Source organism: Leucoraja erinacea, chromosome 1 (assembly GCF_028641065.1).
Source record: "Leucoraja erinacea ecotype New England chromosome 1, Leri_hhj_1, whole genome shotgun sequence".
NCBI classification, from domain to species: Eukaryota; Metazoa; Chordata; class Chondrichthyes; order Rajiformes; family Rajidae; genus Leucoraja; species Leucoraja erinaceus.
The window spans coordinates 19,081,921-19,102,976 of NC_073377.1; the positions used below are offsets into that span (position 1 = coordinate 19,081,921).

Genomic DNA, 21,056 nt, shown 5'->3' on the forward strand with positions numbered 1-21,056 from the left:
GACCGTTTTCCACAACTGTGGTTGCTCTTTTAAGTACTTCTTGGTGAAATGTAACCTGGCCATCCTATTTTTGCGGCTAACCAGCGGTTTGCATTTTGCAGCATAGCCTGTATTTCTGTTCATGAAGTCTTCTGCAGACAGTGGTCATTGACAAATCCACACCCGAGTCATGAAGAGTGTTTCTGATTGTCGGACAGGTGTTTGGGGATTTTTCTTTATCATAGAGAGAATTATTCTGTCATCAGCTGTGAAGGTCTTACTTGGACTGCCAGTCCCTTTGCTATTAGTAAGCTCACAAATGCTCTCTTTCTTCTTGATGTTCCAAACAGTTGATTTTGGTAAGCCTAAGGTTTGGCTGATGACTCTAACAGTTTTATTCTTGTTTCTCAGTCTCATAGTGGCTTCTTTGACTTTCATTGGCACAACTTTCGTCCTCATGTTGATAAACAGCAATAAAAGTTTCCAAAGGTGATGGAAAGACTGGAGGAAAGATTAGGTGCTGAGAGCTCTTTTATACCTGCATTAAGGAGGCAATTAAATACACACCTGAGCAATTATAAACACCTGTGAAGCCATGTGTCCCAAACATTATGGTGCCCTGAAATGGGGGAACTATGTATAAACACAGCTGTAATTTGTACATGGTGAAACTAAAATGTATAGAAATACCCTTGAATAAGATCTGACAATTTGCACTTTAACCACATGTGATTTTGTTCTATTACAAATCTCAAATTGTGGAGGTCAGAGGCAAATCAATAAATGATGGGTCTTTGTCCCAAACATTATGGGAGGCGATGTACTATCACTATCTACGATACCACCAACTTTGGTCATCTGCAAACTTACCAACCGTTTCTTGTATGTTCTCATACATATTGTTGATATATGGACTCTTTGGACATTGAAGAGGTATCTACTGATCATCATTCCTTTTAGAATTGTATGCTAGAATAAATGAGATGTGGGAGCACAGATAATTATGCAGATGAGCTGTAGCATTTGAACAGCTCATGGAGACAGATGCAGGCATGCCCTTGGTTAGGAAAAGTTTCAATTTCGAGAAATGTTTGTAACATGAATTTTTTATGCTAGAAATTAACAACATTTATGTGGAACAGGATCACACAAGTGGCAATGGCCGTAGAGAGAGCAAGTGCAGGAAGAGAAAGAATCTGTTCAGTGTTCCCAGCTCTGCTCGGCTCAACCCAGTCCCCAATTGTTGCGACTCTTTGGTATAAGAATAAGTAGAATAAGTTTATGTTTATCGGCCAAGTATTCACATACAAGGAATTTGCCTTGGTGCTCCGCCCGCAGGTGACAACATGACATACAGTGACAGTTAAGAATGATACATAAAACATTAAACATTAATAATAAAACATTATTGATTAAACATGTGAATTAAATAAAATACCAGAGCAAAAGGAGGGTGCAAATTTTTGGTGGGAAAAAGCTGTTTTTATGTCTGGTGGTGGCAGCTTTGACCGTCCGGAGTCGCCTTCCAGAGAGAAGTGATTCAAAGAGTTTGTGGCCAGGGTGACAGATGTTCAGGAGCTGGGCATTTATAATCTGAAGAGTTGACTGATTTTAGGATGGTTAGGAAGCATGTTTACCTTCTTACCTAAATGGTGACTAATGTGAAAGATTCTGTTCTCAGACAGAAAGTACTAAGTGTGTCGTGCAGGTTCTTAATTATTTTTCCATTGATTTCAGGTCAAACAAGCCTATTAGTTAAAGATGAATTTGTAAATGATTATGTGCAAGTTGAAGGGCCACCATCTCTGTTGAGCACTGAAGGACATTCTTTGCAAACTATTCAGCATCCACCCAGCACCAGGCAACCAACTGAAACATATAGTGGACCAGCCATGTTAACACCAGCAGAGCCGAGTACTCCGAACACCACCAATTTCCCCAGCATTCCTGTTGCTACCACAAGTAAGTAAAGTGTTGATTATTATTGTAAGATTTCAATGTAATGTTTAGTAAAAACTTTAATGTATTTCATGAAATAAGGAATTTTCTATACCTACCATCATCTGTTTTAAATGTTCAATTGTGCTCTATTTTGCGCTTCAATCTGCAATCTGAAATGATTTAGATTTCGTCCAAACAGCAATTCATTTTGGAAATCTGAGACAATTTTCAGACTACTGGCTGGCTTTTTAATCACTTCCTTTGTTAGAAGTAAAATTAATTGTGTTACTGTGTTTCCTTTAACTCTTCTGAGATGGTGGTGTTTGCAGAGAAAATATATTTTAACCAGAGAACCCTAGTAGTGCCCATCTGATCAGACAACAAGCGAGAAGCGTGAGCAGAGCTTAACTGCTCTGCATAAAGCTGGTCATTAACTGCTCTGCATAAAGCATAAAGTACATTAAGAATATTCAAAGCTGAGAAATATTTTGTACTATATCAGGGTATGCAGATCAGATGGAAAATTGAATTCTAATATTAGGTCTATTGTCAGAGTTGGCATAAGGGGTTGCATTTTATTTTATGTTCTCAGTTCAATAATCACGTTTTGGAAGACACTTTTTAAAGATTATTTAAGGCAATATTGGCTAGACCAGGGGTCGGCAACATAGAAACATAGAAATTAGGTGCAGGAGTAGGCCATTCGGCCCTTCGAGCCTGCACCGCCATTCAATATGATCATGGCTGATCATCCAACTCAGTATCCCGTACCTGCCTTCACTCCATACCCCCTGATCCCCTTAGCCACAAGGGCCACATCTAACTCCCTCTTAAATATAGCCAAATGAACTGGCCTCAACTATCCTCCGTGGCAGAGAGTTCCAGAGATTCACCACTCTCTGTGTGAAAAAAGTTCTTCTCATCTCGGTTTTAAAGGATTTCCCCCTTATCCTTAAGCTGTGACCCCTTGTCCTGGACTTCCCCAACATCGGGAACAATCTTCCTGCATCTAGCCTGTCCAACCCCTTAAGAATGTTGTAAGTTTCTATAAGATCCCCTCTCAATCTCCTAAATTCTAGAGAGTATAAACCAAGTCTATCCAGTCTTTCTTCATAAGATAGTCCTGACATCCCAGGAATCAGTCTGGTGAACCTTCTCTGCACTCCCTCTATGGCAATAATGTCCTTCCTCAGAAGTGTGTGTGTGTGTGTGTGTGTGTGTGTGTGTGTGTGTGTGTGTGTGTGTGTGTGTGTGTGTGTGTGTGTGTGTGTGTGTGTGTGTGTGTGTGTGTGTGTGTGTGTGTGTGTGTGTGTGTGTGTGTGTGTGTGTGTGTGTGTGTGTGTGTGTGTGTGTGTATAGATGTGTGTGTGTGTGTGTGTGTGTGTGTGTGTGTGTGTGTGTGTGTGTGTGTGTGTGTGTGTGTGTGTGTGTGTGTGTGTGTGTGTGTGTGTGTGTGTGTGTGTGTGTGTGTGTGTGTGTCATTAAAAGCTGTTTTAAAGTCAACAGATCAGGAATATCTTTGTTAAGATTTTAAAGACATAAAGCATAGGAATAGACCGTTTGGATAAAATCATTTTCAAAGTTCTGAAATGATAAGAATTAGCTGGATTTTTACAATTGTAATTTTTTCCTCCAGATTCAGAGTAACCTGTGAATTTTCAATGGTTTTTATTTACGGTTTTCAATATTTGGGTTGCTCCTTTTGCCAGTAAAATCACATTATCTCATGTCAATTCTTCCACAAGAACTGTACATGAACCCAAAAGCCAAATTGTATCAAGAAGTACATTTTCTGGAGTATAATTGGAACTATATGTTGTTATGATTTCTCACAACCGTGGCAATTGCAGTGTTTTTTAAAATTTGGTGAAGGAAAGAAATAATTTTGAAAATGTATTAATGGATTGGACAACATATTTTTTGAAAAATTGAATAAAATTGGTCTAATTTAAAAAATGTTGATGAATGTGCATCACTGGAATTTTCCCTGATCTGATTGTCTCTACCATCGCTCTGCCTCCTGGGGTTTAGTCTTACATTCCATTTTATTTCTTTAGGTCAGCCAAGTAACATGTTGCCAGTGAACCACAATGACGGACTAATACAAATTGCCGCAGGGCCTCAGCAAACAACACAGCAGAATGGCTTTCCAGCACAACCAGCAACTTACCATCACAGTAAGGACACAATATTCCAGAATTATTTTTTAGTATTGTTATGATAAGTGATCTGTCTCAAGACCAAACAATACTATTGGTCAAACTCAGCGGGTGCAGCAACATCTGTGGAGCGAAGGAAATAGGCAACGTTTCGGGCCGAAACCCTTCTTCAGACTGATAATGGGGGGGCGGGGGTGGGCGGGGACAAGAAAGGAAAAAGGAGGAGGAGCCCAAAGGCTGCGGGATGGGAGGAGCATTGTGATCCTCCCAGCCTCCCATCCCCCAGCCTTCGGGCTCCTCCTCCTTTTTCCTTTCTAGTCCCCGCCCACTCCCGCCCCCGATCAGTCTGAAGAAGGGTTTCGGCCCGAAACGTTGCCTATTTCCTTCGCTCCATAGATGCTGCTGCACCCGCTGAGTTTCTCCAGCTTTTTTGTGTAACCTTCGATTCTCCAGCATCTGCAGTTCCTTCTTAAATACTATTGGTCATTTTGGTTACAGATGTATTAAGTTCTCTGTGGCTTGGACTGTGGCTTGGACTAAATCCCAGGCATGCTTACTACTCTGCTCCTAAACACATGAAGTGTCCAAGTTGCATACCACATGCATTGTGTGTTTGTCTACCTTGATGGTTCCAGAAAGTATAGTGTTAGTTTATGTTGGCAGGTTAGTTCTTAGCACAATTTTCTTATTAACTGTTGTTTCTGGCATATAATTTTAACTGATTTAATTTCAAGTCTACAAAGGTTTTTGTAATGAAATAATGACTTTAATTGCAGTCTTGAGTCCAATCTGCAGATTGCAAATTGCTTGTACTAGAGACATAAATGTCAAATAAAGAATTTTGAGACAATTAATTTAGAGTGGTGTGAATGAAAGAAGTTGAAACAAGAGCTTTGGCTTTTTTTTTAAATATAGAGGCTTGATACATATGTGATGGGTAATGGAGTAAAAGGATGTGAACAGGTGGGAAATGGCAAATAGGATGGAAGCTTGGATCATTAGGGATGAATAACCAGTTGCTATGTCATTAATTCTATATATTTTCTCATTGCTTGAATTTACTTTTCCACTGTAACCACTGATACAAAAACATATGATTAAATTTATTTCATAACACACCAAACTGCCTTGTTTTGAATATTACCAATAAAACTTATTTCTCAATGCACGTTTTCGTCCCATTGTGAGTCGGAACAGGATACAAATATAGATGTTGGAGCACCGTGATTTTATCAGTCTTTAAATATTTAAAACCTTAAGAGAAACATGGAATGAAATTGTTAAATACATTCTCCTCTACATTCTTCATTTTACTTTACATCAAAGAATGGGCCATTCGTTTTGTTGCACTCCTATTGCATTGATGCAATTGTGATTTGATGCTGCTCTGGAAATTCTTTGCACAATGCTCCAAAATTATGACTTTCTCAGAAAATGCGACGGGCCAGTTTGGAAATGTACGATTACGATGAGCTGCTTCAGTTTGTTTGCAGCTTGCGGCTGGGAAATCACAGAGAAATTTAACGGCACAGAAGCTTCCAGTAATGCACCAAAACGCAACTTCAGACAAGAGAAGTTGTGTGGCCTGATTGTAGAAATGCAGCACCATAAGGAGGAACTGTTCAGAGACGAGAAAACCAAACACTGTCCTGTAGATGGCAAAAATCAAAACGGTGGTCAGTTTTTGGAGAAAATCTTTACACTATTCTCTTTATCCAAGATATTTTTGAGAGGAAATAGCCTGCATTAAATCTGTGCTGTTGCCACATTGGATATAATTGCTGGAGGTGATGCGGAGGAAGTAGGTTCATCGTGAGATCCTGTACCTGCAAAGCCTTTGGCAGGAGGCAACACAGGTGTGCCTCTTCATCGTACCAGAGATAATCATCCTTTGCACACTAATAATAAGTTATTTTAAATCTGAGAATCACTAACTTTATTGCTTGTGCTAATTATGCTTGTACTAATTTGCAAATCGGTAGTCCAATTTCTTTTTGAACGCATCAAATATACTGCAGTCAACTCTTGGTGTGACGTGCACATACGTAGGCTAACCAACAGTTTTAAGGGACGTTGAGCTTGTGATTACTTTAGCTTATAGCGCCCCTTAATTTTCTTCTAGATCTCACTGAAAACATTTCACTCAATTCTCCATGATTTAAAATCATGCCTCATTATCACAACCCCCTCAACATATCCCCTCCTCCCTCAGTAAGAACATGAACCACTTCAGCCTCTTGTGATAGGCTAGGGGCCATCCTGTTACCCCCTTTGAATCCTTTCATATGAATGTACTTGTCCTCCTGGATAATCGATATATGCTGAGATTCCCGCTTCACCTGTTTTTCTCACAGATACCATGGCGGCTTCGAACCTTGTAACCATTGAAGATGAAGGTGATGAAGAGGATGATTATGAGGAACCCCAAGAGATCATTCATCCAGATTCTCCAGAGGATGATCCAGAAAACGGGCCAAATAGGTGGAGGTCTTCAAGTTGGATTCCTGAAGAGACTTTGTTTAAAATCGAGGAATGTCACAATGCCATGTTGATCGATGGTTTCCAAAGGATTGAAGAAGGAATTCATGGACTTCGGCAAGACATGAATGAGCACATGGAGAATTTGTGTGGCTCCATTGAGTCACTCCGTACACCCCTGCAACTAATAGGGCAAACCCTTCGGGAACTTCTTGCACATGTTCAGGCTAGCCAACGGCCAGCGCAAACGGATTCAGAAACTTCAAACACTGAAGCAACTGTGGAACCTGGTCCTTCTAATGTGTCTTTAGAAACAGTACTTGGCCAAAATGAAAGGAGGCCTTTCAAAAGACAAAGAATTAATTGATGAAATGACGTGATGTGGGTCACCAGGGGACAATTTTTAACTTGTACAATATTGACTTTTCCTGGAAGGTGTGGTCTTGCCTTAAAAATGTGTAACATCACATCTGTAGATTTAGCTTCCTTTAAAGGAGGCGCCATTTTCCATTTTTAAAACACAATTTATTTTTGCTTTTTATTATTTTGCTGCACTGATGCATTCCCTTTGCAGCCCTTAGTATGAAAACTTAAATTAACAGACCTAAATTATCCCATTCTGTCATGTTATTGCACTGTAAGTTAACATAACTGAAAGCTTAGCTATGTTATTTTCATAACTAAAGTATTTTAATGGACAATACAATCTCAAGAAAATGTCATAGACATGTGTTTGTGGGTGAAATTCCCTTTTCAGACTGCCAAGTTTACTTTGCAGTGGCATATCTTGTGGTGCGATCTGTTTGGTTAAACCTGATCTTTACAAGATTGAAGGCCGCATTCCCCCCTCCCTCCCCCCCCCTCCTTTTCCCATATCACCCATGATTTCAACCCATTGCATCTGAAAAAAGAGATTACATAATCAGTGAAAGGCTAGGCTTTACGATGTGTTTAAGATGCATATGTAAAGTCATTCCTGACTTTTGAGATCAAAATGTCCAAGCGGCAGCTTCACATGACTTCTGATTACACTTGCCACAATGCAGTCTGGAAATCTACAGCCCCTGTGATATAAACTAATTCTGAGAAATGCTTCAAGCCACACTGCCCCCACCCCACTCCCAATCCACTGTGATAATTTAACAGTGATATTACTAATTTTGCACTTAATATATTAAAGCTTGAACATGTTTTTCGGTTTCTGCAGATTTGCCTAGATTGTACATGGACACTCATGGTAGGCTTTGCATGAGGTTTTGCAATGAAAGAATTGTAGAGCTGCTTTGCATTATTTTACTCTGTCTCATTTAAGAAATGGTTGATTTGGTTGAACAGCACCATATATCTCAGACAGCTTTGATCAGGTTGTTGTGTATTAGTATTGACAATGGAAGTAGTGTGAGATTTTATTATGCAAACTTTTGGAATCTTATCATCACGGTAGTCAATTTGAATGCAGGTGCAATTTGGGTCCAGGTTTCAGAACTTCATAGATCTTGCTTCAGCTCCACAGAAACAATTATGTTAGACCAGTGTTTCAGAACAGTTTGGATGTTCACCCATCGTCTATTGATTGTGAAATGTGGGTTCTTCAACTTGGTCAGAATGTTTTTAAGGAGAATGAGTGGTAATATGCTTTTGGAGAAAGATTGTACAGCATATGTTGAGAATGAGGGGAGATGTAATTTGTTGTTCAATTTTAACAAATCTGTTTCTATTTATTATCCAAAGCAAATTCTATATCTAAAAATAATAAACAGTTACAATTTCTTAGCTGAGGCACTTAGAACTAAAACGTATGGATGTTTTTCATCTACAACAAAAAGCTGCTTTGTAGAAGTAAATGTTCACATCATCTGTTATTTGATCCACATTCAGCAGTAAACATTTTTTTAAAAAATCTGTTGTGATGCATTTCATTGACCACTTTTATTAGCAGATTTTATTGTATCAGTGGCATCAGACTTTTTTCCTTTTCAGTTCAGTTTTCAGATTCTTCAAATATAAAATGTTGTTTTGTGAAAACTGCACGACTATGAGGAAAGTTACAAATTAAAAAGTTTAAATGAGTGTGGCGGGGGAATTTGAAACGTAGGCCTTTCATCTTGAACATAATCCGATTATTTCATAAATAATTTATATACAGAGCAAGTTTCATATCCGATAACACATTTTATCTCTGGCAACAAAGGTTTATTGTCCTGACAATTCCTGACCATTTGATGTACTTATACCCTATATTGTTGGATTGATTTCTATCTCAAATAAATCCAGCTTATAATGTGCAACTGTATTGCAATCCTTTCATGTAAGAGACTTTTGACAACCTTAATTTCTTTGCATATCATGAAACTAGTTTATCTGGTTCAGTAGGTAAAGAGGGCTGTGGGTTGCTCTGTCAATAAATATAGAAACACTAGTATGTCTTTTAAAATGCCTACCTCAAGATACCTCCACTTTGTTTTAAAATATACTTATTATAACTAGTGATTTAAAATCAGTTCCTTTCCACCATTTTAAAAGCAGTTCTTTGAATTTACGGCCAGATACAGGATCGCACATTGAGTCCTGAATGTCTGTGATTGCGGATGATATTGGGTGTACTTTGTTTACTGAGAAATAATTAGAATGGGATGAATTTCCTGATCATATTTTGGAAATACATTGTAATAATAAGCTGGGTGTGATTGTCACTTTGTATTTTATTCAATATATCAGTCCTTTTGACATAGGTTTGGGTGTTTTTTTACAAATCCATGCTTAACACCTTGACCTGGAGGTGTACATGTTAAAGACAGGTAAAGCTATCAATCATATTTTCAATGTTTAATTTAATGTATGGATTGTATTGATACATCATGGTTAAATTGCATGTGAATACTTACTATCCTTGTTTCTAAATATTTTAAATTTACATTATCTTTTCTCACCAATATTTAAAGATTCAAAACTGTTTATTACATTTGTGAACTAAATGGTCAATTTAATTTGTGTAAATGTTCATACCCAACTATAACTTCCCAATTTGTAACTTAACAGATAGCACTGCAACTTGGACAGGAAACAGAACAGCAACCTTTACCCCTAACATGCCTCATCACCAGAATGGACATCTTCAGCACCATACCCCTATACACCATACTGGCCATTACTGTGAGTTATCACACGAGAAGCATGCTGATCAAGAAAAAATGTGGTTAGCTTTGCATCGTCCAGTAGGAATGAATGAAATGTTTTTATATTTTATAGCCAAGACCAAAAGGTTTAGTTTATCCCTTAAATTTTTAATTGCACCATGATTTTGTTTGTAGGATAACCCAATGTTAGTTGAAATGATGAGTTGGAAACTTTCTTACCACAAATATAAAAACATTTCATGACAGAATGACAGAAACTATGGGTTATGCTAAATGAATAAAGTTATCATTTTTGATCACTCTTAAAAAGAAAGCTTTTATATTAATTGTGTTGTTTATGTATATTTAAATTATGAAATTATACATCACTCTCTTTTCCTAGGGGCAGTACATAATGAACTTGCCTACCAGCCACCCATATCCAATCATCCAGGTTAGTAAAAACTAAATCTGCCAATCATGTTGCCTTTCCTCATTTTTACTTATTAATGGTTACTTAAAATTTGAATCTTAACTGAAAAGAGCAGCTGATTTAAAAGTAGTCCAGGTCTAGGGATGTGCCTGAGCCTAATCCTAATCCATCACCCGTACTTTCTTTCCAATGGATCCTCTTCCCACTCCTACTGCTCAATCCTCCCCTCCCTCTGATATTCCTACGTTCCACCCACCTCCTTGTTCAGTTCCACTCAAGGTCTTCCTTTCCATCATATTCCAGAACCTGGATCTTTTTATTCTTTACATCATCTCTGTCCCTTTTGTTATCTTCACTCCACCTGACTGTACCTATCAACCCCTTCCTCCCATCTCTTTGGATTGTACTCATCCAGTCTACATGAAGAGTTTCCACCCAAATCGTCAACTCTTCCTTTCCTCTAGATGCTGCCTGACTCTAGCAACTTTCTTCTTTGCTGCAAATTTCATCATCTACAAACCTTTATGCCTCCTTTAATCTCGATTTACATCAAACATCAAATAATTTCCACAACATTTCTGTGGTTTGTTAAAGCTGACCTGAATTGTGTGTTGCTATATGGGTATGGGATCACTGCAATTCAGTCTGCATTAGATTAATTTGTGGAGGCAAATTCACTTGGATTAGTTGAATTTTTATTGGGATTTGATGTATGGCAAAACCATTAGCGGTGCAGGCTCGAGGGACCAAATGGCCTCTTCCTGCACCTTTTTTCTAGTTTTCTATTAAGGGTGGTATCATCACAAGAAATTTCAGATTGTTGATGGGGATGTAGTAACAGTAACATCCATCTGTCTTATCTGAAAACTATGTTTATCTGAAAATTGTATTTGTAACTTGAATAATTTGAATGGGTCTTCGGAAATGTACATCTTATGTTTTAAGTTTCAACAGCAAGAATAACAATATTTACAGAATTAAATATGTTAGGCAAATTTTCAGAAGGAAACTTTTATTGCATCATTTTAAATTCTGATAACAGTTGTGATTTTAGGAGGGTCTTTTTCTCCACTCAAACTGAAAATGTATAATTTGCTAATCTATATTTAAAACAGATAATTGATTTAATGGTGGTATGCAAGCAACAGATCTGATAATGATTTTGTGATCCCCAGATTTTTCATATATTTGCAGATATGACTATTCTAGATATGAAATACTTAGCTTTGTTGGGTTACCATTTATTTTTTAGTTTGCCAAATGATTACTGTTTCTACTGTTATTTCAAAAAATTAAAAGTGCTTTGGTATTTCAAATATCTATGCAATCCATTTTCTAGTTCCTGAATACTGGTGCTCTATTGCCTACTTTGAAATGGACGTGCAGGTAGGAGAAACATTCAAGGTCCCAAGTAGCTGTCCTGTGGTCACTGTGGATGGATATGTGGATCCTTCTGGGGGTGATCGCTTCTGCCTGGGCCAGCTCTCCAATGTTCACAGAACCGAAGCCATTGAAAGAGCCAGGTAAAAACATGTGGAGGGCAAATGGTAACAGATGATCCAGATTGCACATTATCTGAAAAGAATAAACAAACAAGCAGTACTCAGTGGAAATTATCAATGGCTTAATGTATTTAGGAATTTAGAATATTAGGAATATTTCAATAGCACTAAAAGAGAGCTCTCCATAATTGTGCACTTGCTACTATATTCTTGGAAAATAAATAAAAACCTGGTGGCATTAATGCAGGTTTTGCAGAGTTTATTAAAACTTTTTGTGCATTAACTACCTTAATTTTTCCTGTGCCATAATGATTCTCGTTTTACAATGCTTCTGATTTCTCAACCTCACCACATTCTTTTTATCTCCCCTTTCTATATTTTAAAGTTATTTGGTTATAATTTGTTTGTGATACGGTGGAGTTTTGGGAAACCAAAGGGGCAGAAAATATCAGTGGAGATTGTTCAAATATAAATTGGAAAATTAGAATTGCATATGACAAGGAGAATCAAGTAATTATGGAAAATTAGCGTACATATAGAGACTGGACAAACCAAAATGATCAGCATTAATGTCGGGGATGAATTCACGGAGTCAGCAGGAGATGGTTTCCAAATCAATATATTGTAGAATCAAAGAAACAGCAGTCTATTTTAGATCTATTATTGTGCAAGAAAAATAGTTAATTGGCAATCTGATAGTTATGTCCTTCAGGGATGAAGGTTTGAACATTTGAAGATTTGAACATGAAACAATGTCTATGCCAAACATGATGTCAAGACCATCTTTTACCTAGCTGTGTTTAATCCATATCCCGCACATTCCGTGCATATGCCTATCCAATAATCTTTAAAATGCCACTATTGTATCTGTCTCAACAGCCAACCTTGGCAGCGGGTGTCAGACACCCACCACACTTTGCACAACAAACCGCTGCCGCAAGGAATGGATGACATTTTGGGTCGAGACCCCTCTTAACTGTTACATATCTCCTGTCTGAATATTGTCCTTTTACCACAACCCTATGTCTTCTATAAGTAAGCTAGTTCAAAATCCAATTGACCAAGTTACAGATAATCCCATGCATCTTAACCTCTGGATCATCCTACCATGGGGCACTTTTATCCTATGGCTTTCTAAAAATCCATGGTCAACATCCACTGTCTTACTATCATCTAAGGCCCCAAATCATTTTCCTTTGAACACCACCAGTCACCTGGCCAGGCTCATTCTGCAACACAAGGTCCAGTATGTTCACTTCTCGGGTTGGACTATCCACATACTGTTTCAAGAAACTGTCTTGATACACCTCACAAATTCTGCCCGTCTAAGTCTTTGAATAAGTCCTAATCAATATTGAGGAAGTTAAAGTTACCAACTAAGACAACCCTCCTGCTTTGGCATGTTTTGGTTATCTGTCTACATATCAGTTTCTCTATGTCCCACTTGCTATTAAGTGTGAGGGGGTTGGCACTGTAGTACAATCCCATTAGAGTGATTGCACCTTTCTTATTTCTAAGCTCTAAGGCAATTTCTAAGGCCATTCTGGATTTAGTGTTGTGTAATGAATCGGATTTGATAAGGGAACTCGAGGTAAAGGAGCCATTAGGAGGTAGTGACCATAATATGATAAGTTATAATCTACAATTTGAGAGGGAGAAGGGGAAATCGGAAGTGTCACTATTACAGTTAATGGAGCCATGAGGGAGGAGCTGGCCAAAGTTGACTGGAAAGATACCCTAGCCGGGATGACAGTGGAACAACAATGGCAGGTATTTCTGGGAATAATACAGAAGGTGCAGGATCAGTTCATTCCAAAGAGGAAGAAAGATTCGAAGGGGAGTAATGGGCGACCGTGACTAACAAGGGAAGTCAAGAACAGTATAAAAATAAAAGGGAAGTATAACGTGGCAAAGATGAGCGGGAAGCCAGATTGGGAAACTTTTAAAGAGCAACAGAAGATTAAAAAGGCAAAACGGGGAGAAAAGATGAGGTACGAAGGTAAGCTAGCCAAGAATATAAAGGAGGATAGTAAAAGCTTCTTTAGGTATGTGAAGAGGGAAAAAATAGTTAAGACCAAATTTGGACACTTGAAGACAGAAAGAGGTGAATTTATTATGGGGAACAAGGAAATGGCAGACCAGTTGAACAGGTACTTTGGATCTGTCTTCACAAAGGAGGACACAAACAATCTCCCAGATGTACTAGTGGCCAGAGGACCCAAGGTGACGGAGGAACTGAAGGAAATTCACATTAGGCAGGAAATGGCGTTGGGTAGACTGATGGGACTGAAGGCTGATAACTCCCCAGGGCCTGATGGACATTAAGGAAGTGGCTCTAGAAATCATGGTGATCATTTTCCAATGTTCTATAGATTCAGGATCAGTTCCTGTGGATTGGAGGGTAACGAATGTTATCCCACTTTTTAAGAAAGGCGGGAGAGAGAAAACACAGAATTACAGACCAGTTAGCCTGACATCGATGGTGGGGAAGATGCTTGAGTCAATTATAAAAGATGAAATAGCGGCACATTTCGAAAGCAGTAACAGGATCGTTCCGAGTCAGCATGGATTTACGAAGGGGAAATCATGCTTGACTAATCTTCTGCAATTTTCTTGAGGATGTAACTAGGAAAATGGGCAAGGGAGACCCAGTGGATGTAGTGTACCTTGACTTTCAGAAAGCATTTAGATAAGGTCCCACATAGGAGATTAGTGGGCAAAATTAGAGCACATGGTATTGGGGGTAGGGTACTGACATGGATAGAAAATTGGTTGGCTGACAGGAAACAAAGAGTAGGGATTAACGGGTCTCTTTCAAAATGGCAGGCAGTGACTAGTGGGGTACCGCAAGGCTCGGTGCTGGAACAGCAGCTATTTACAATATATATTAATGATTTAGATGAAGGGATTAAAAGTAACATTAGCAAATTTATAGATGACACAAAGCTGGGTGGCAGTGTGAACTGTGAGAAGGATGCTAAGAGGATGCAGGGCGACTTAAGACAGGTTGTGTGAATGGGCAGATGCAGTTTAATGTGGATAAATGTGAGGTTATCCACTTTGGTGGCCAAAACAGGAAGGCAGATTATTATCTGAATGGAGTCAAGTTGGCAATAGGGGAAGTACAACGAGATCTGGGGGTCCTTGTTCATCAGTCACTGAAAGAAAGCATGCAGGGTCAGCAGGCAGTGAAGAAAGCGAATGGCGGCTCAAATGAAATGTTGTTTCTGCAGTCATACACACAAGAAAAAAAGACCCAAGACACAACACAATTTACACAGACATCCATCACAGCGCATCTCCTCCTCGCTGTGATGGAAGGCAAAAAAAATTATCTCTCCCCTGCACTCCCCATTCCCCTCCCGATGTCAGAGTCAAAGTTCCCGGCAGGCGATGGCAATTGTCCCGCGGCCATTAATGCCGCGCCGGGTGATGCAAGGCCGCGCTCCGGGTCTTGTTGTTGGAGCCCCCGGCGGGCGCTAGCAAAGTCCCGCAGCCGTTGAAGCCGCGTCGGGCCATGTCAGGCCCTGCTCCAGGTACTCCTCGACCCCGCGACTCAGGCGGGAGAAGTCGCCGTTGCGGAAGCCCCGAAAAACGGTTTCCCAGCAGGGACCCGCGGCGCGGGCTCCCGATATCACCGTCCACCAGACCTGCGGTTGGAGCCTCCGAATCTGCGAGGGTCGGGTTGCAGCAGCGCGCCACCACAGCTCCTCCCGCTCCGAACTCGGCCAGCTCCACGATGGTGAGTAGCTCCGCAGTTCTGCAGCTCCCGACTGGAGCCCCAGGTCGCTCCTGCTGGAGGCCGCTCCACGTTGCAGCCCCAACGACAACGGAGGCCCGACAGGGAAAAGGTCGGGTTGTCCATGCAGGGGAAGTTCCCCCCCCGCCCCCCCCCCCCCCCCACACACCCAAACACACACACACACACACCCCCCCATCAAAAAAAAAAAACCATAACGAGGAGTTCAGTATAGGAATAAAGACGTCCTTCTGCAGTTGTACATGGCCATAGTGAGACCACACCTGGAGTATTGTGTGCAGTTTTGGTCTCCAAATTTGAGGAAGGACATTCTTGCTATTCAGCGAGTGCAGCATAGGTTCACAAGGTTAATTCATGGGATGGCGGGACTCGTATGTTGATAGAATGGGCTTGTATACTCTGGCATTTAGAAGGATGAGAGGGCATTTTATTGAATCAGATAAGATTATTAAGGGATTGGACATGCTAGAAGCAGGAAACATGTTCCCAATGTTGGGGGAGTCCAGAACCAGAGGCCACGGTTTAAGACTAAGGGGTAGGCCATTTAGAACGGAGATGAGGAAAAACATTTTCACCCAGAGAGTTGTGAATATGTGGAATTCTACACCACAGAAGGTGGTGGAGGCCAATCCTCTGGATGCTTTCAAGAGAGAGTTAGATAAAACTCTTAAAGATAGAGCTCTTAAAGAGGAGTATAGGAGCAAAGAGGTCCTTCTGCAGTTGTACAGGGCCCTAGTGAGACCACACCTGGAGTATTGTGTGCAGTTTTGGTCCCCTAATTTGAGGAAGGACATTCTTGCTATTGAGGGAGTGCAGCGTAGGTTTTACAAGGTTAATTCCCGGGATGGCGGGACTGTCATATGCTGAGAGAATGGAGCGACTGGGCTTGTATACTCTGGAGTTTAGAAGGATGAGAGGGAATCTTATTGAAACATATAAGATTATTAAGGGATTGGACACACTAGAGGCAGGGAACATGTTCCCGATGTTGGGGGAGTCCAGAACCAGGGGCCACAATTTAAGAATAAGGGGTAAGCCATTTAGAACAGAGATGAGGAAACACTTTTTCACACAGAGTTGCAAGTCTGTGGAATTCTCTGCCTCAAAGGGCGTTGGAGGCCAGTTCTCTGGATACTTTCAATAGAGAGCTAGGACAGAGCTCTTAAAGATAGCGGAGTCAGGGAATATGGGGAGAAGGCAGGAACGGGGTACTGATTGTGGATGATCATCCATGATCACAGTGAATGGCAGTGTTGGCTCAAAGGGCCGAATGGCCAACTCCTGCACCTATTGTCTATGTCTATTTCACGTATTGCCTCAGCAGACTAACCGATATGTCCTCTCTGGGTGTCGCAGTGACAGTTTCCATGATTAGTAGCACAACTCCTGCGCATTTACAAATACAGGCAACTTGAACAGCTACATATTTCTGATATAATGATTTTTGAAATTAACTGCATCTGCTGGATTCTGTCTTATCTTATTTATGCCTGGCTGAACTGAAAAAACTATGAAAGGCAGTCTTCTTTATTACAAAAGCATGATATTACACAGATTAAAATATTTGCAGGTTATTTAGTACGAGTGTATGCGCTTTATTCATCTCTTATTTCCTTTTATCATCTGATACCTAAAACACCTTTATTTCTTTTTTACTAGGTTACACATTGGAAAAGGCGTGCAATTAGAATGCAAAGGGGAAGGAGACGTTTGGGTACGATGTTTGAGTGATCATGCAGTTTTTGTGCAGAGTTACTATTTGGATCGAGAAGCTGGGCGTGCACCTGGAGATGCTGTTCATAAGATTTACCCAAGTGCATACATTAAGGTTTGTTAAATTGGATTTACTGCTCTTTTGATTTTGTATATGGTGAATATGTTTTAAAATATCTTTGTTGTTTCATAATATCTGCAACAAAATGCATCGTTCATAAAATGATCAGTGCAGTCTTTTAAAAAAAAAAAGAAAATCTCACTGTCCTTTTCTTGTCTTTATTTCTCCTCTAAGATTTGCCCATTTCTGAGACGTAATCCCTTCTTTCATGCCCATTTTCACTTCTTAAATCATTGAACAATTTCCATATGGCATATCTTTGAATTTGGGGCATTTAAGCACCATTTCTCCTGTTTGACATGAGGCAAGAATTTTAGTTGAGAATCTGAGAGAAACTAACAAATTTCAGAACTACACTTTCTATTTGTCAAATGCTCATTTATCATTCTTTTGGATGCAAGCATTGTCAGTAAGCACATAATGTGCAACAAATGCGTTAGTTTAGAGATCCTTTGTCGTCGTGGGAATTAGATAGTATATCAGAATGCTTCATGGGGGGTTTGTCTTTAGCCATCTAAAAGCAAAAAAAATGCTGGATATCTGAAATATAAACAGAAAATATTTAAAGCACCCACAACAATTTTCCCTTTGAAAGAATATTGACCTGAAACATTAACCCTTTCTTTCACCACATAACCTGCCTAATTGCTGAGTATTTTATTTTATTTCATTGATAGCCGTTTTGTTTTCAACAAGGAAATTATGGAGTTTTCTTCTTTAAAGGATCTCTCTTTCCCCCATCCAACAACAACCAGTTTATCATCTGTTGATTTCCTGCTCTCCATCCATGCTCCAATCTCATCTGATTTGATCTGTGAGGCTCCTTGCATTTAAGTAATCACAGTTGAGTGTGTCAGCCCTTCCAAACTCCTTAACTTGCCTCTGTCGACTCTGCCGACCGGACTTTGTTTTTGTTGCAGTTGCAGTTTTTGTTGCAGTTTTTTCTCACCTACTGCTCTGTTGCTATGCTTCCCATTCCCCAGCCAAATTAGTTTAAACTCTGCTCAATTGGATGAGGGGAAAACATACGTGCTCGGCTTCATTAATCTAGCTATTCCAGTTGAGTCTGTTCATGAAAGCATTGGCAAGACAGATCAGTGCAAGGAAGATGCCTAGGGTATTTGTACTAAATGGTAATGATGACTGGTCAACAATTCAGACGTCTTCCACAGCGCTTCTGGGCTCTCAACGGTGAGAGAATTGTGTTCTGTCAGAGTGTAACCATACTCGATTCAGCATGATTTATGGATAATTGCTTAATTGGAGAGAAACATAGAAAATAGGTGCAGGAGTAGGCCATTCGGCCCTTCAAGCCTGCACCGCCATTCAATATGATCATGGCTGATCATCCAACTCAGTATCCCGTACCTGCCTTCTCTCCATACCCCCTGAGCCCTTTAGCCACAAGGACCACATCTAACTCCCTCTTAAATATAGCCAATGAACTGGCCTCAACTACCTTCTGTGGCAGAGAGTTCCAGAGATTCACCACTCTCTGTGTGAAAAATGTTTTTCTCATCTTGGTCCTAAAGGATTTCCCCTCTATCCTTAAGCTGTGCCCCCAAGTCCTGGACTTCCCCAACATCGGGAACAATCTTCTTGCATCTAGCCTGTCCAACCCCTTAAGAATTTTGTAAGTTTCTATAAGAATTATGGACACAGCCCATCACATAATCCAACCTCTCTTCCATTGACTCCATTTACACTTCACACTGCCTCGGCAAGGCCACCAGGATACTCAAGGATGAGTCTCAGCCTCTTTCCCCGCTCCCTCTTTTCCCTCTCCCATCAAGAGGTACAGAAATGTGAAAACGCACTTCTCTAGATTCAAGGACAGTTTCTTTCCAGCTGTTATCAGTCAACTGAACCATAAGACAGGATTTGCAGAGAGCAAACATAATTAACATTTCAGCTTTATAACTTTTCATCAAAACTCACCGTTCTTAAAGAAAGTGGAGCAGCTGAACACCTAAATGCGTGCAGCATTTCCCACCATATTTTTTTAAATCAGAAACACAGAGAAGATAATCATTGTTGGCCTAATTGTGAGTTTCCCATGATTGTGGAAGCCAATATGATTTGCTCCACTGAACTTGAAAATATGATCAGTGTGTTAGTTGTAGTAAAGACCCCAATAACATCCTGGATGTAGTGCTGAAGATTTGTACTCGAGCAAAGCTGGCGTCCAGCCAATGTGTTTCAATATAGCTCCACAACAAAGTGGAGAAGTGTTTAAGCATGCCCTTCCACAGAAAATGCAAGCAAATCCGATCCTGTTAGTTACTGCCCATCAGTCAATTCTCAATTATTCCTAAAATAATGGAAGCTATTGCTGACACAGATAGTCAGTTTGATTTTTGCTGCACCTATTCGAGTCAAACCATCCTTGTCGTCTTTGCTCAAACATTGACAAAATAAGTGACTTCCAGAATGGCATGGATATGATGCAGTATTTTACCTGGTGCTCTTCCTGGATTAAAGGAATCTGTTTGTCCCAAGCCTCGGAACTGCATTCAAAGTAGAAAGCATTTAAACAAAATAAAAATAGCAGTAGTACTGAGTACCTAGTGATGGCCAGTGATGATGATAACATGCCATTTTTTGAATGGACATTGAAGTGTCCTACCCATATACGGTATCATAGTGGAACACCAGTGAATTGGATTGAGCCTTTAAGTTGCCCATTTGGTGAGCTCTATTCTAAATAAACTTAGTTTGCTCAGAGATGAAACCTAAGTACTTGTTATTCTGAGTCACTTCTTTAGCATTAGCTGTTTATCTCTCCACTGTAACCAGCATAATTTGAGCACAGGTCTTGGAGTTTGGTTACGGGTTTTGATTATTTTGTTTGTTTGTGGAGCAAATCTTCCTCACATAGGCCAATGGAATTCGTTCTCAATGTATTTTGAAGTTTTGAAGTATTTACTCCAGTCATTTTACAATCCATTTTGTTTGCGTTTCAGGTGTTTGATTTGCGACAGTGTCACCGTCAGATGCAACAACAGGCTGCTACTGCTCAGGCTGCAGCAGCTGCCCAAGCAGCAGCTGTTGCTGGAAACATTCCTGGACCAGGTTCAGTGGGAGGAATTGCCCCAGCTATTAGTAAGTTACCTTGCCACTTGTGTTTGTGTATTTTCCCTGAATATATAGCCACATACATAGAGGTTCCCATCAGAGCCACTTTGATATACCAAGTTTTATCATTCATCATAGCGGGAGTTTATAAAATTGGGGGACATGGATGGGATAGATAGTCAATCTTTTTTCCAGAGTATCAGGATAGGGAAATCTGGAACTAGATGGTACAAACCTGGATTGTTTTCTCTGGAGCACAGCCGGTTAATGGGAGACCTGAGAGAAGTATATACAATTATGGGAGGAAAACATAAGGTAGACAGAGAGAAGCTTTATCCCAGATTGTAAATGTCAAAGACTAGAAGGCATAGATTTAAGGACAGGGTAAAGTTTAAAGGAGATGTGCTGGGCAAGATTTTTTACAGAGAATGGTGAGTGCCTGGTCCGTACTGCCAGGAATGGCGTTGGAAGCAAACACTATAGTGATGTTTAAGAGACTTGTAGAAAGGCACATGGATATGCAGGGAATGTATGGCTATGGATCATTTGCAAGCAGAGGAGATGAGTTTAATTTGGCATCATGCTTGGCACAGACACTGGCCTGCTCCTATGCTGTACTGTTCTGTGTGAACAAACAAATCAGCAACGTGCAAAAATAAAACATGGTCAGCACCACCAAAGCCTCCTTCCCCATTCTGATTTTCCAAAATACTATGTAGGTATGTTACAAAACCTACCTGAATCGTCATTGGGAATCTGCCCTCAGCCATGTCCGCGAT

At 40.1% G+C, this 21,056-nt stretch overlaps 1 protein-coding gene across 1 annotated transcript in view; it reads left to right on the forward strand.

The window, feature by feature from the left end:
• smad4b (SMAD family member 4b) overlaps positions 1–21,056 on the forward strand; it is an 88,339-nt gene that overhangs the window by 62,189 nt on the left and 5,094 nt on the right. The window contains exons 5-11 of the mRNA XM_055661311.1: positions 1,717–1,941; positions 3,978–4,097; positions 9,597–9,710; positions 10,077–10,127; positions 11,446–11,629; positions 17,028–17,196; positions 20,166–20,304. Coding sequence (XP_055517286.1) covers positions 1,717–1,941; positions 3,978–4,097; positions 9,597–9,710; positions 10,077–10,127; positions 11,446–11,629; positions 17,028–17,196; positions 20,166–20,304 — 1,002 coding nt within the window. The remainder of the gene's footprint in view (positions 1–1,716; positions 1,942–3,977; positions 4,098–9,596; positions 9,711–10,076; positions 10,128–11,445; positions 11,630–17,027; positions 17,197–20,165; positions 20,305–21,056) is intronic.